The sequence below is a fragment of the Sphaerodactylus townsendi genome, linkage group LG06 (genome assembly GCF_021028975.2).
Source record: "Sphaerodactylus townsendi isolate TG3544 linkage group LG06, MPM_Stown_v2.3, whole genome shotgun sequence".
NCBI lineage: Eukaryota > Metazoa > Chordata > Lepidosauria > Squamata > Sphaerodactylidae > Sphaerodactylus > Sphaerodactylus townsendi.
Window position 1 is genome coordinate 70,850,092 of NC_059430.1, and position 11,977 is coordinate 70,862,068.

Below are 11,977 nucleotides of genomic sequence, written 5' to 3' on the forward strand. Positions count from 1 at the left end.
GCACTTCATGATTTCAATATTTAATTATAACCTGTGTCAGGGCCTAATCTCTGACTGAGTCAGGCATGAAATTAATCAAAAAAAAAAAGGGGGGGGCAAAAGCTTAGCAATCCTTCTGCATTGTAAAAATAATGTGATTTTTGCATGTGGCAGTACTGTAATTCCTGCAGGAGGAATTCAGTGAGGAAGACACCAAGGTAGGGCGAGGTGGAGCTATTGCAAAGAACTCTGTCAGCTATGCCATATATGACATAATATTTTGGTTATATTGGGAAGAAGTTGATGAGCAGTTGAAAGTAGAACACAGCATCTTATTTCCACTTTTAGAAGAATGGGAAATGATGTCACTTAAAAACTATAGACTGTTATAAGTACATGTTTAAGGAAAAGAACAATCTGAATAGCTAATAAGATCTAAGAGTTAGGTTGGACCTGAAAGAGTCATTATACCACAGTTAAGTAACAGCTGCTTATGCCATTGGAGTGGATCTTCCATTGGAGAAGGAGAGGGAGATTTCTTCCCCCTACACATTGTAAATTGTCCCTTGACCTCCCTTGACCTCCCTGAAGAAGAATCTCATGGGGACTGCGGTGCTACAGATAGGAGGGGGAAATAGCAAAGTCCTGCTTCATGGTTTGACTGCATTGAGAGTACTGAGGCCCCTATCCTGTATTCCAATCCATTCTATGTACTATTTTTATCCATTTAGAAAACAGTTGGAAGAATAAACAAATACAGAAGCAGACAGAAAGCATTCCTGTTCATTTTGTTGCAGATTTCAGAGATTAACTCTTATTTTAAGAACAACTCTGCAACAAGAATAAAATCAGTACCACATCCAGGCAGATTATTGTAGGAAAAAATAATCCAGTAAGTAAGACTGACACACTAATCACCTGTCATTTATTTATTTAGAAAAAAATTATGCCATCTCTCCAGGAACCTGCCTGGGGCAGCTTACAAAATAAAAATAATGAAAACAAAACATTAAAAGATATTTCATGTCAGACTGCACCATGACTATGACTATGTCAGACTGCACAGTGAGGCCATTGAAATTCACAAACACCAAGACAACTTCAACAAGAAAGAAGAGACTCTGAAAATTAGCAAAGCTTGGCTACCAGTACTTAAAAAATGGACTGAGAGCCCCACCCACAATACAATGCACTCAACCACACCTTTTCATAGCAAGTTTCACCCAAACACTTACTGATTGGTTCTCCACCCTGGGACATGGACAATATACCTCACAAAACTTTCCCTTCTCACTAGACAGTGTGAAACAGACTTTTCTCTGTGATATGCCTCTGAAGATGCCAGCCACATATGCAGGCGAAACGTTAGGAGCAAGATCTACCAGACCATGGCCACACAGCCCGGAAAACCCACCACAACCAATTAAAAGATATTGATTAAAATCCAGCAGTCAAGTGTCCCCAGTGGCCTCAGACCAGTGGTGCCTGTACAAATACTGGGAGAGTCCTCTCGTGTTCTTCATTGGCCACTTACACTCAATTGTCCGCAGTTCCACCCCCTTAAACCTCCATGCCTTTCCACTGCCCCTTTCTTTTTTGTTGCTCAGTCCCTAGAGTTCCCAGAGGGTCACTATCCACTCACCATAAGCCGCGGGGTCACCTCTTTAAAAGCCACGGGGGTCCTGGACGCTCCCCACATCTCCAGCGCTCACTGCGTGGCTGCCAGGGATTTACCTCTCTCCCGCCTCCTGGCCGCGCGGCAAATTAGCTCCTCTAAACAGAGCAACTTTTTTAAAAACCCCGTGGGTGCCGCGGGGTTGTGGGGAACCTCGGCTGTTTGCGCGCGGCTGATTCGCTGTGACGCGCAGCTCACGGCCAATCAGGGAACAGGGAGCGCCATCTTGTTAAGTGGGGGTGTCCCCGTCTAAGTGCGCGTAGTGATGACGTGGGCACGTATCGACACCCATTGCACTTTCGCGGAAACTGAGAAGTGTGCACAACAAGACGTCTCAACATTTCTTTTTTCTTGCTCGAGCTCCACGGTTGTGCGGGTTTGCAGCGCCCATTCAAGACGCAGCCGGTTCTAACGGAGTGCGTTTTTCGTTTCGTTTTTCTTTCGTTTTCCTGGCCGACATATTTGCTTTCATTTCGATCTCGCGCGCTGCGCATGCGTGAATTTTCATTTCTGTTTTCCGCCATTGCAGCTCGGACGCACGTGTCTACGAGGCTTTGAGAAAACTTCTCGACGTGCGTGAATTATGCAGAATTCCGGGGGAGCCTCCGTTGCCACATCAGCCAATTCAGATAAGCAGAGCCCAATTGGTGGGCGCTGTGTGGCGTGGCTGCGGAAACTAGGGATCTCATCAGTATCTGGGGGGAGGAGGCGGTCCAGAGTGCATTGCAAAAAACGCACAAGAATATGGATGTTTTCGTGTCGGTGGCCTCGCAGATGCGTGGCATGGGCCACAATAGGTCGGCGGTAGAGTGCAGAACGAAAGCCAAGGGCTTGAAGAGAGATCTTAAAAAATGCAAGCAACACAATTCCATCTCTGGGAATGCCAGGAAAACCATCCCTTTCTACAGTGAACTGGACCGCATTTTTGCTAATGATAAGTCCGTTAATAACGATGATCCCTATAGAGCGGCGGAGTGCGTTTATGTCAGCCGCAGAGCTCCTTCTGCTGCAGAAACATCGCACGCATCACTGGGGGCCACACAGAGAACGGATGTGGGGGCCGCGCGAAGCTCACGCAGGACTTTGATGACAATAAATGAGATGGACATTCGCCCACAAAGTCCATCTTTTCTGGAATCCGGTGAGTGAAGTCTGACAGGTGCTCTTTTTTTTAGGGTTAGGGTTTTTTTCTGGGTTAGTTTCTGATATCTCCATTAGGGATTCTGCTAACGCACATCCCCCCCCCACCACCACCAATTGCTTCGATGGAGAATTTTTGGCCGTTTCAGCGGCCTCGGGGGAGTGGAGTTCACTGTTCAGCCACTAACACGTGCTTCCCTTTCTCCACAAACACAGGTGTCAGCATCAACATGCCGCATCGTGCGTTGCCGAGAGATGCTCAAGGTGAGTGAGGGGTGCGGGAGCTGACTTGGCCTCCCAAAAAGGAGATATGAAGGCAGCTCAAGCACAAGCTTTGTGCACTGCATTGGCCCAACAACCCAAGGAATGGATGCAGTGCACAAACATCTGGAAACGAAAGATTTTCAGTCAGACACACCCTCCCTTGTCAACGGTCTCTGTCTCCTAACTTCTGATTCTGAGTATTCCTTGCCCGTTCAGAACTGCGCTGGCATGGTCTGGTGCTCTCGGGTGCCGCTGAATGGCCAATTTCTCCCCACTACGGCCTTTAAAAAAGCCGTCTTTATCCTTGATCACAGGTGCGGGCAGTCAGAGCCAGGAACAGCAGCTGCAGAACTTGAGAATGGGTGAGTGATAAGCGTGGTGTGGTTGAAAGACAACTGTTTTTCCCACAGCCATCAAATGTGCCACACATTTGATTCTTCAACGACTATGGAACTTCATCGGGAGCACCTTGGGCAGCAGGTTGGGCGGGGGTGGCCATTGCGGGCTGCCGCATCCAGATTTGGCTTACGCTCTCTGTGCAATTGTTGTACAGTGCATATTTTCACTAACGCTTTCGCTTTTGCCGTGGTCCCCGCAAGCCCTTCGTGTGCAGCCGGAAATGTCAAAAAATGCATTAATATTTCTGAAAAGTGTGCAAGAATCTCTGTTCCGCATTTTCTGCATTGCTATTTATGGGGGTTTGCGGGCGGGGGGGTTGGTGAGATTTCTTAGGCCGCAGTCTGAACACATTAAGTGTCTCATCTAGAGACCGCACCACCGCGGATTGGGGCTACAGTTCTGAGGGTCCATAACTTTGGCCCCCATGAACAAAACTGCACCAAACCTTGGGTTGGTTTTCCTCAGGGCAGTCACTGAATGAGACACAGAAAGTTGTGCGACTGTGCCTTCAGAAATGTCCCGCCCCAACAAGCATTTTTGGATGTATCAGCAGAAAACTTTCAGTTTAACATCTGGAAATTGTCCCTATGGAACCCCCAAAGTTTGCTGTTCAGGGGGCCCAAAGTTATGGATCCTAAGAGGAGGTGCCCCATCACCCATTCTTTGCTGAGGTGATGGTGGCTGCCCTTTCTGTGTCCAAAACTTTGAACCCTAGTGCATGATACTGCGCCAAACTTGGGGGGTGCCATCTTCTTCTTACAATTCGCTTGAATTTCTTTGCTGCCACATCAAAAAATACACCCCCTGATGGGACATACTAGAAATTTGCCCAAGCTTCTTTGTTCTGCTTTCAGTTTTCTGCATTGAAGTGCATGGGGGTTGATGGCGGGGGTGGGGGGATTTATGAAGGCATGGTCTCACAACTGCCATGGTCTTATCTAGAGACTGCCCTGAAGAAGGCCCCCCAGGTTTTGTGCAGTTTTGTTAAAGGGGGGCCGTAGTGTTGGACCCTCAAAACTGTTGCCCCCATCTCACAGTACCTCACATGATTGTTACACGCTTGCACTTCTCCACAATTTTTTTCACTTACTGAATACAAATATCATGGGGTTGTTGAGACGACATCATACAGTCACTCTCTTATATTTTACTGCAGGAGAGGATCTGGATGCCACCATGAATGATCAGGAGGCACTTGTCGAGGAAGCGGCCATGCGAGGTGGGTGACGCAGAAGGGAGGCTGCAGTGCAGCCGGCTTGACCCTATCCCTAGTCATAACACCACGCGATCTGTGCACTGTTCATTTTTGAGACTGACAGATCATGCCTTCTTCTTCATGTATGCATCTGGCTGCATGGCCCACTGACCGCCAGGTTGTTGTAAACAATCATTCCGTTTCCAGCTCATTCGTACATTGACACGCTGTTTACCCTTCCTCTCCTCATGTTCACGCACAGATGAAGCTGGCGGAGAATTGGTGCAAGCAATGGAGGACCAAGGAGAACACCAGCTGCCTGGGGAGGACTTGCCCCCACCACCAGCCAACGCAGGTATGGTTGAACTTGATCTTTGGTAAATCCTCTCTATTGCCCGATCATGGCCCGTGTGTGGCCCTCTGTGTCAGTCAGCCTGAAATGCACGATTTGTGCTTAAAGAAGGCCTCCCATTATGTGGATACATTCTAACATGGGCTCTGTCACACCACGCAGGAGGACCAGCTGCGCAGGAGGGGGAGCGAAGGGCAACAAGAGAAAGGAGAAGGCTTCGACGCGTGGGGATTCTGGCAGACTTCGCGCGTGCCATGGTGGAGCAGGGAGAGGCCGAGGCCCAGGAGCGATGGGAGTCACGGCAGGAGGACAGAACTGAATCCCGTGAGAGATTTGATTCCCTGATGACAGAAATACGTAGGGGGAACAGCGCGATGGAGAGCATGGTGGACATCTTTCGCCAAAGATTTGCCAGAAACGAGCGGGTCGACAATATGATGGAGACTCTGGTGAACCATGTGCTGAGTGGTGTGGCTGCGGGAGAACAGCATCCTCGCTCTCCGAGGGACACAGCCGCCAGGCCCTCACATGTTTGCCACCACCAAGCAGCCTCACCACACCATTGCCAAACTGTGCATGGGGTGTGTCAGGAGGGGCAGTTCAGAGCCTTATGTTTTCCATCACCTGTGGGTTCAAATGATTACGGAACTCAACCCGAGCTTGCTCCTGACACTCCCACAAGGAGTGCGTGTGGCTCACACGGTCGTGCCACCTCAACTCAGATTGAAAGAGAGAATAGACCACCTCTGTCACGCTCCCTCTATTTCACTGCTTCCCAGGAGACCTCTCCTATCCAAGGCAAGGTGAACCAACGCGAGAGCCATGTGCTAGGGAAGAGTGGGAATGGCTTGCCAGCCAAACGTCAGTGTCTGCGGGAGCAGATGGAGCAGTCAGCAGCCGGGAATGTACAGGGAAGGGAAATTGGGAGGGGGGCCAGTGTCCGGACACGCAAGCAGAAACAGATATTGGATCTCTGATGTGTTACTGACTAGTTTGTTCATGTCAAGTTATTTGGTTTTGTTTCACTGTTCATTGTTCGGTTTTTGCATCTCCACACCACGTGGAGAACCCTTACATGTTTGTCACCCTTGAATAAAGGTAACCCTAATTGCATCTAAGCAAAAGGTCCAGGGTTCCACCATGATGTTGCATTACTGGGTGGTGCGGAAAAAAAGATTACACTGGAGATTTTTTTAAATGAGGTTGCAGTTGACAGTGTGTCACAGTTCTCTGGCTTAAACCTCATCATGTGAGCATCAGTCTCACTGGAACAGGAATGCACTCCACATGCAATCCACGTGTAATCGCAACAGGAGGCCATGGAGAGCTGAGGGAAGGTGGTGCCGAAGCCTCCAATCGGACATGCCTCCCCCCACCCTTTGTTTGGGAATGATTACATTCCAAAAAAAGGGTGGGGGGAGACATGTCCGATTGGAGGCTTCGGCACCACCTTCCCTCTCCCTTCTCTCCCTGTTGCATACATTGTTCCACCACTGTGAGTCATGACCTTTCCTCTGCTCATGGGACATCACCCCTTCTTCAAACTTTGGTTCCATGCAAGCCTTGGGCCTTTCCACCCCCCCCCCTCATTCTCTCTCGGGCCAAACAGCCACAAACTGGGTGATTAGATAAATGATGGTGAATCTTCGTGAGACTGATTCCCCAAATCACAACACAAGACGCACTAATTTATCGCACAGTGCGAATTCCGTGATTTACAACTAATCCTGAAGAGTTACTTCAGGTGGGTCCGATGCATGCGTTAATGGGGACTAAGGTTTGTGGTAGTGTGTGGCTTTAAGTTGAACCCACTGTGCAGCTCTTCCTTCTTGTTAAAAATAAAACCCTTGATGGTTTTTGACATTGCCAGCAACCAGACATACTGCCAGGTAACAGATGACGATTTGATTCTTCACATGACAATCAGTGGGGTTACCTGCGCTTAACAGGGTTACCAGGGTACCCCGAAACTTTGTCTAATGTTCAGTGGTAATAATCAAGCTGATTGTCTCCGGCTGGGCCAGATGTGGGTGGAGGGGGTAGGGGGGTTTTGTTTGTGTGTGCCCACAGAGAGGACCCTGAGTGCCACCTCTGGCACCCATGCCACAGGTTCGCAACAGAGGTGTCCCATAGGCTCCCAAACGCAGCACAGTTAAAAATTACGCGAGGTAATTTCCTAAGAAACAACAACTTTATTTTTAAATATTGTACTGTAAACTGTAAACTGTAAACATTGAACTGTAACTGTAAAATGTAAGCTAACTCCCCCCTTCATATATAGTCCACTCTCGAATTTTTATGTCCCTGCTCAATCAGGACCATGAGCCGCTCCACTGTTGCCTCCAGTTCCTTAACCGTCTGCCTGAGGGTCTGATGGTCCGCTGCCTGCTTCCTGTTGGCCTCCTCGAGGGTGACAACGCGGCGTTGGAGATCTCGAACTTGGAGAAAAAGGACCACAGGGCACATGTTAGGTGTTGATATATGGGTCAGCTTCCGCTTCTCACAATTCCGCAGGCTTCCTTGTTACTGATGGTGCTCGGGAACAAGGGAAAGCGCATCAGCTAAGTGAAATTTTCTGTCATGCTCTTAACAGCAGTAGAATGAGCGCACTGTTCCCGAACGTGTATTGCGAAGGCGGGGTTGTGTTCACAACTCGAAGTTAAACACAAGCATGGCTGTGAAAACGCGCATAGAGCATAGAAACCACTTTGTGGGTTGGGACTAGCCTTTGCGGACACTACCATGTTATGTATTCATTCTGGTTCTCCAAATACATGCCTTGCAACGAAAAGTATTCATTATGCGAGTCGTGAGTACTCCCGATGCAAGCACTAGTGGCGATCTGTTGTGTTGCATTTAATTCCCTGTGTAAACCACAGGGAGTATGGGTGCTCAGAAATGTCACTGAGACAAATGGAGCAACTGGGTTTATTGTCACCAATGTGTTTCCGTGAAGTGTATCCTGCCACTCCCAAAAGTCAGGTCACCGCATGTGGATGCCAGGGAAAGATGCGGGCGAATGTGAGCATGGGTATGCGAATAGAGAGTTTTGTCCGTTCTTGGCAACACCGCGATAGAGTGACATGGCATGAGCGGCCTCCATCGTGGCAGTGACAGGAGAACATCTGCACAAAGCAATGCTCCAAGCCTATTTCCAAAGAAGGTTACTTCTCGGGCAGTTAGAGGGCAGCGTGGACAATTAAGCAGAACTGCAGCTTTTCATAAACTGTACATTGCTCTCACACGGGAATAGAAGAAAGGGCAACGAGGGTGCTTCACATGTTTTGCCACAGAGTAGCTGTGGGCTGTTAGCCACACTATGGGAGTATGGTTTGGGAAACCGGGTTACCATTTCCATGTTAACAGCTGGCTCTGAAATTATCAGTTAGCCATTTAACACAAGTGGGTGACCTTCAGCGAGAAGGTTGCCTTATTTGCGGGAGGATGGTGCGAAAAAAGGGGTGACTTACTCATCAGAATCAAGTTCGCAGGCGATATCCCCTCGGGGGACACTCCAGGCCTTGGCGTGGTGGTTTCAGCGGTTGGAGGTGTCAGTGGGTGGGGAGCAGGACCAGCGGTTGCAGCAGATGTTCCTGCAAAGAAGGGCGACTTGTGTAAGCTGCACCATCACAAACACATCAAACCTTTAATTGCATATGAAACACAAGGGTGAATACGCAACCTTAACAAATTTAAAAGAGTTGCACTCTCTGCCTCATAGTAATTGCACATTCCAGAATCACACTCATTGCATGAAAATAATATATGTACTTATAAATGTTTTACCGTTCCATTGTGCATGGAATTGTGAACAGATACAGTACAACCACGCTTCACAGGTATCAGTAATATATTTACTGCCTTTATGTTTGCAGCCTTTACATTAAAAAGGATGGTAATCCGTCACACGTTCTTTGCAGAGATGGGGGGGGGAATGTTTTGAGTGCCCATAAATTTGGTCCCCCTAAACACAACTGCACTAAACTTTGGGGGTGCCATCATCACAGTCTCCTGGTTATGCACTGAATTTTTGGTGCTGATACATCCGAGAATGCCCTCCCTGCAAGAACATCCCGAGATTTGCAAAATAATCATTCTTCTGCTTTTAGTTTTTTGCATTGGTGTCATTGGGGGTTGCTGGCTGAGGGGGGCACATTTCTGAATGCACATTCTCAGAAATTTCTGGTGCTCATCAGGAGACTGTCCTGATGACACCTCCAGGGTGCGGTGCAGTTATGTTCAGTAGGGCCAGAGGTTCTGGGCCCTAAAAACCTGTGGCCACCATCTCCTAATACCTCCCATTGGGAAAAAAGAGTGTCGTAACCTTTGGACTCCCTGAATCAAACCCCTGCAAACTTGGGGGGTTGCATCAGCACATTTTCCTGATGGTACGCTGAAATTTGGGCGGCACTAGCTGGAAAACTGCACCCCCTGCATGCCTAGAATGGAAAACCACTTAAAAAACCCTAAAAACCAACCCAGCATTGGAATGGCCCCAACTGGGTGATGCCAACTGGTTATTCCCAAAATGGTTATTGCGCGGGTGTGTGGAATTCCACCAAAGTGTGCAATCTGTACACAATGAAAACACACCCACCTTCGCCTGTACCCAGGCTTGCTTCCTCCTGCTCCTCCTCTTCCTCCTCGGGGGACTGGGCAGCCTCAGTTGTGGTTGGGGGGCCTGTGCAGGGACGAGAGTAGACAAGGATGGCAGTGGCTACTTGAAAATGAACTTCGTGGCCACTATGGGCAAATCTCAACAAATGTTCAATCTCACTATTTGAACTGTCAAGATTTTAAATTTTGGTTCCTGGGACTAATTGGGTGTGGGTGCGAGGAGTGCTTACGTTCAGGGTGCCTCTCCTCCTCCGATGGCTCCCCCGCCAGGTGCCACAACTCCTCCAGCTCTACGTAGAACGGTGGCCGTCCATGGGGGGGTGGTCTCCCCTGCCACATTCTCCTGGAGTCGTAGAACACTTTTTTAACGTTCTTCCACTTGGTGCGCGCCTGCGGGATGGTTCTCTGAAAACCCCCTGCACGCAGGGCACGCACCACGGCCACAAACTCCTTCTTATTAGGGAGCTTGGTAGCCCCCATCAGGAGAGGACTATAGCCACCCTCCTTTACTGCCCCCAGCATGACCTGATCGTCCTGCGCCCTCCAGTAAGCCCCTTTGCGCCTCAGGGGAGGGACATGTGGAGCAGCAGCCTCACGCGACATGTTCCCTCCGTTTTTGCGCCACGAGGAAACGGTCGGGAGATGGAAGTGCACATGTGCGTTTGTACGTTTAATAAAAAAAAACCATGAGCGGACGGCGTGACGTTCGCGTGTTCTGCACTACCTATATCAACAGTACATTGAAATGTGTAGACGTGCCAACATGCCAATCACGGGAAGATCCCCTGTATAGTTCGGGAGCAGGAATGTTTCCAGCCAGCTCTAACGCTGCAGATAAAAAAGGCACTTCGCAACAGTGCTGATAAATTCTCGTTGGCATGGGTGGGAGTGTTGCAGGGCATGTCGTTGCCCTGGCAGAAACTGCACTGGTTGACCTTTTTGGGGGGCCGTGAACCCAAACATGCCAATAACCAAACCGGGAGAAGTAAGGATGCCAGTGTGATCCGATTAAGGGGAAGGGAGAGCACCTTTGGCGTAGCACAGATTCTGACCACCTTACACCCCTTCCCCCCCCTTTTTTAAAAGTGTTGATCAAGGAGTCCAACGTTGCGAACTTCCAAAATGGGAACTTTAATTGACGCACAGTTTGCGAGCCACTGATCCTAACTGCACCAGGAAAGACTTCTGCTTAACCCCCCCCTTTTTTAAAGAGTGGACCAAGGAGTCCAGACTGGCAAAATACCAAAATGCACACCTGGGATGTATCAGCTGGAGATTTATGTGCTCAAAGCAAACTGGCAGTGTGCATCTTGGACCAAGGGGAGAAACGCTGCGAAATTAAAAATTTGGCAGACAGACACAACCATTTAAGCAAACATGAATTGTCGGCCACGCATCTGTTGATCCGTCCATCCGAGCCAGCCAAACATAAATCCACCAAACCTGGGCATCGTCATCAGTGTGCCGTGTGCATGTGGTGCTCATGGCTCAAAACCCGAAAACCAGAGAGCAAACACAAGCAGAATTTCCCCCCATCCAATCTGAATGTTCACTCCACCCCACTCTGCAATGCCTCAGGAATAGATGCAATTCAAGAGATGCACAAAACGTGAGTGTCCCCTGGGGAAAATCTATTCCTGCGGTCTCCCTGGCCAGGTCCCGCCCGGCCTGTTCATGTTCAGTACCTGATGTGCAGCCTCCAAACCACAACTGGGAGAAGAGAAAATTCATTGGTCAACCTTTATTTTGCATAAGCAGAAAGATCAAGGGAAGAAAGTAAAAGCATACACGTCAGCACAGTGAGTACATGTTGCCCCCGTCCCTATGCCCAGTTTGGATGTGCCTGGTACATGTACGCAGCCAGAGCTGGCCACTTCAATTCACTTTACCCTCCTCCCAGATGGAGCAAGTACTCGCAAGCAGTGGAAAATCTTCAGCCTCAATTGGAAAACTCTGCTGAGGGTCCTCCATCTCCGTTAGGGAGTCTCCTGCCTTACCGGGCTCTGAAGTACTTTTGGCGCTTCCTGGTGTCCCTCTGACTCATTATATGTGGTATGCTAATGACAAGCGCTAAAGTCTTTAGAATTAGCCTTCGACTGGACGCTCACCCTCATAGCGCACTTTCATGATGCACCGCCACCGTTGCTTCATAGCCGCCCAAAGGGCTATTCAACGACACAATCGCGTGTCCCCTTTGACAGCCTCTTATTGAAGCTTAAGCCGAGCTGGAGTTCAGGGAGTGCACTGTAGCGGCTTCATCAGCCATTTAGCGATAGGGAAAAAAGCGCCATCCGCGAAGTACCTACTGCCGGAACGCCGACTCCATTAAAAAATTACGTTTAGGGCTTCCTCTCCA

General features: G+C 49.1%; 1 protein-coding gene across 1 annotated transcript; it reads left to right on the forward strand.

Moving 5' to 3' along the window:
- Nucleotides 1-2,398: 2,398 nt before the first annotated feature.
- LOC125435383 lies at nt 2,399-5,981 on the forward strand. Its single transcript, XM_048501583.1, has 6 exons — nt 2,399-2,795; nt 3,011-3,058; nt 3,373-3,420; nt 4,614-4,676; nt 4,915-5,007; nt 5,167-5,981. The coding sequence occupies exons 1-6, from the start codon at nt 2,399-2,401 to the stop codon at nt 5,979-5,981; spliced, it is 1,464 nt and encodes a 487-aa protein (XP_048357540.1).
- The last annotated feature ends 5,996 nt before the right edge of the window (nt 5,982-11,977 follow it).

What these genes read in the sequence shown, in the direction of transcription:
- LOC125435383 (XM_048501583.1), top strand. Translation starts at nt 2,399, where the DNA reads ATGGATGTTTTCGTGTCGGTGGCCTCGCAGATGCGTGGCATGGGCCAC. An exon ending in CGAGGAAGCGGCCATGCGAG is followed by an intron (nt 4,677 to 4,914) that starts GTGGGTGACGCA and finishes GTTCACGCACAG; the next exon opens with ATGAAGCTGGCGGAGAATTG. An exon ending in CCCACCACCAGCCAACGCAG is followed by an intron (nt 5,008 to 5,166) that starts GTATGGTTGAAC and finishes CACACCACGCAG; the next exon opens with GAGGACCAGCTGCGCAGGAG.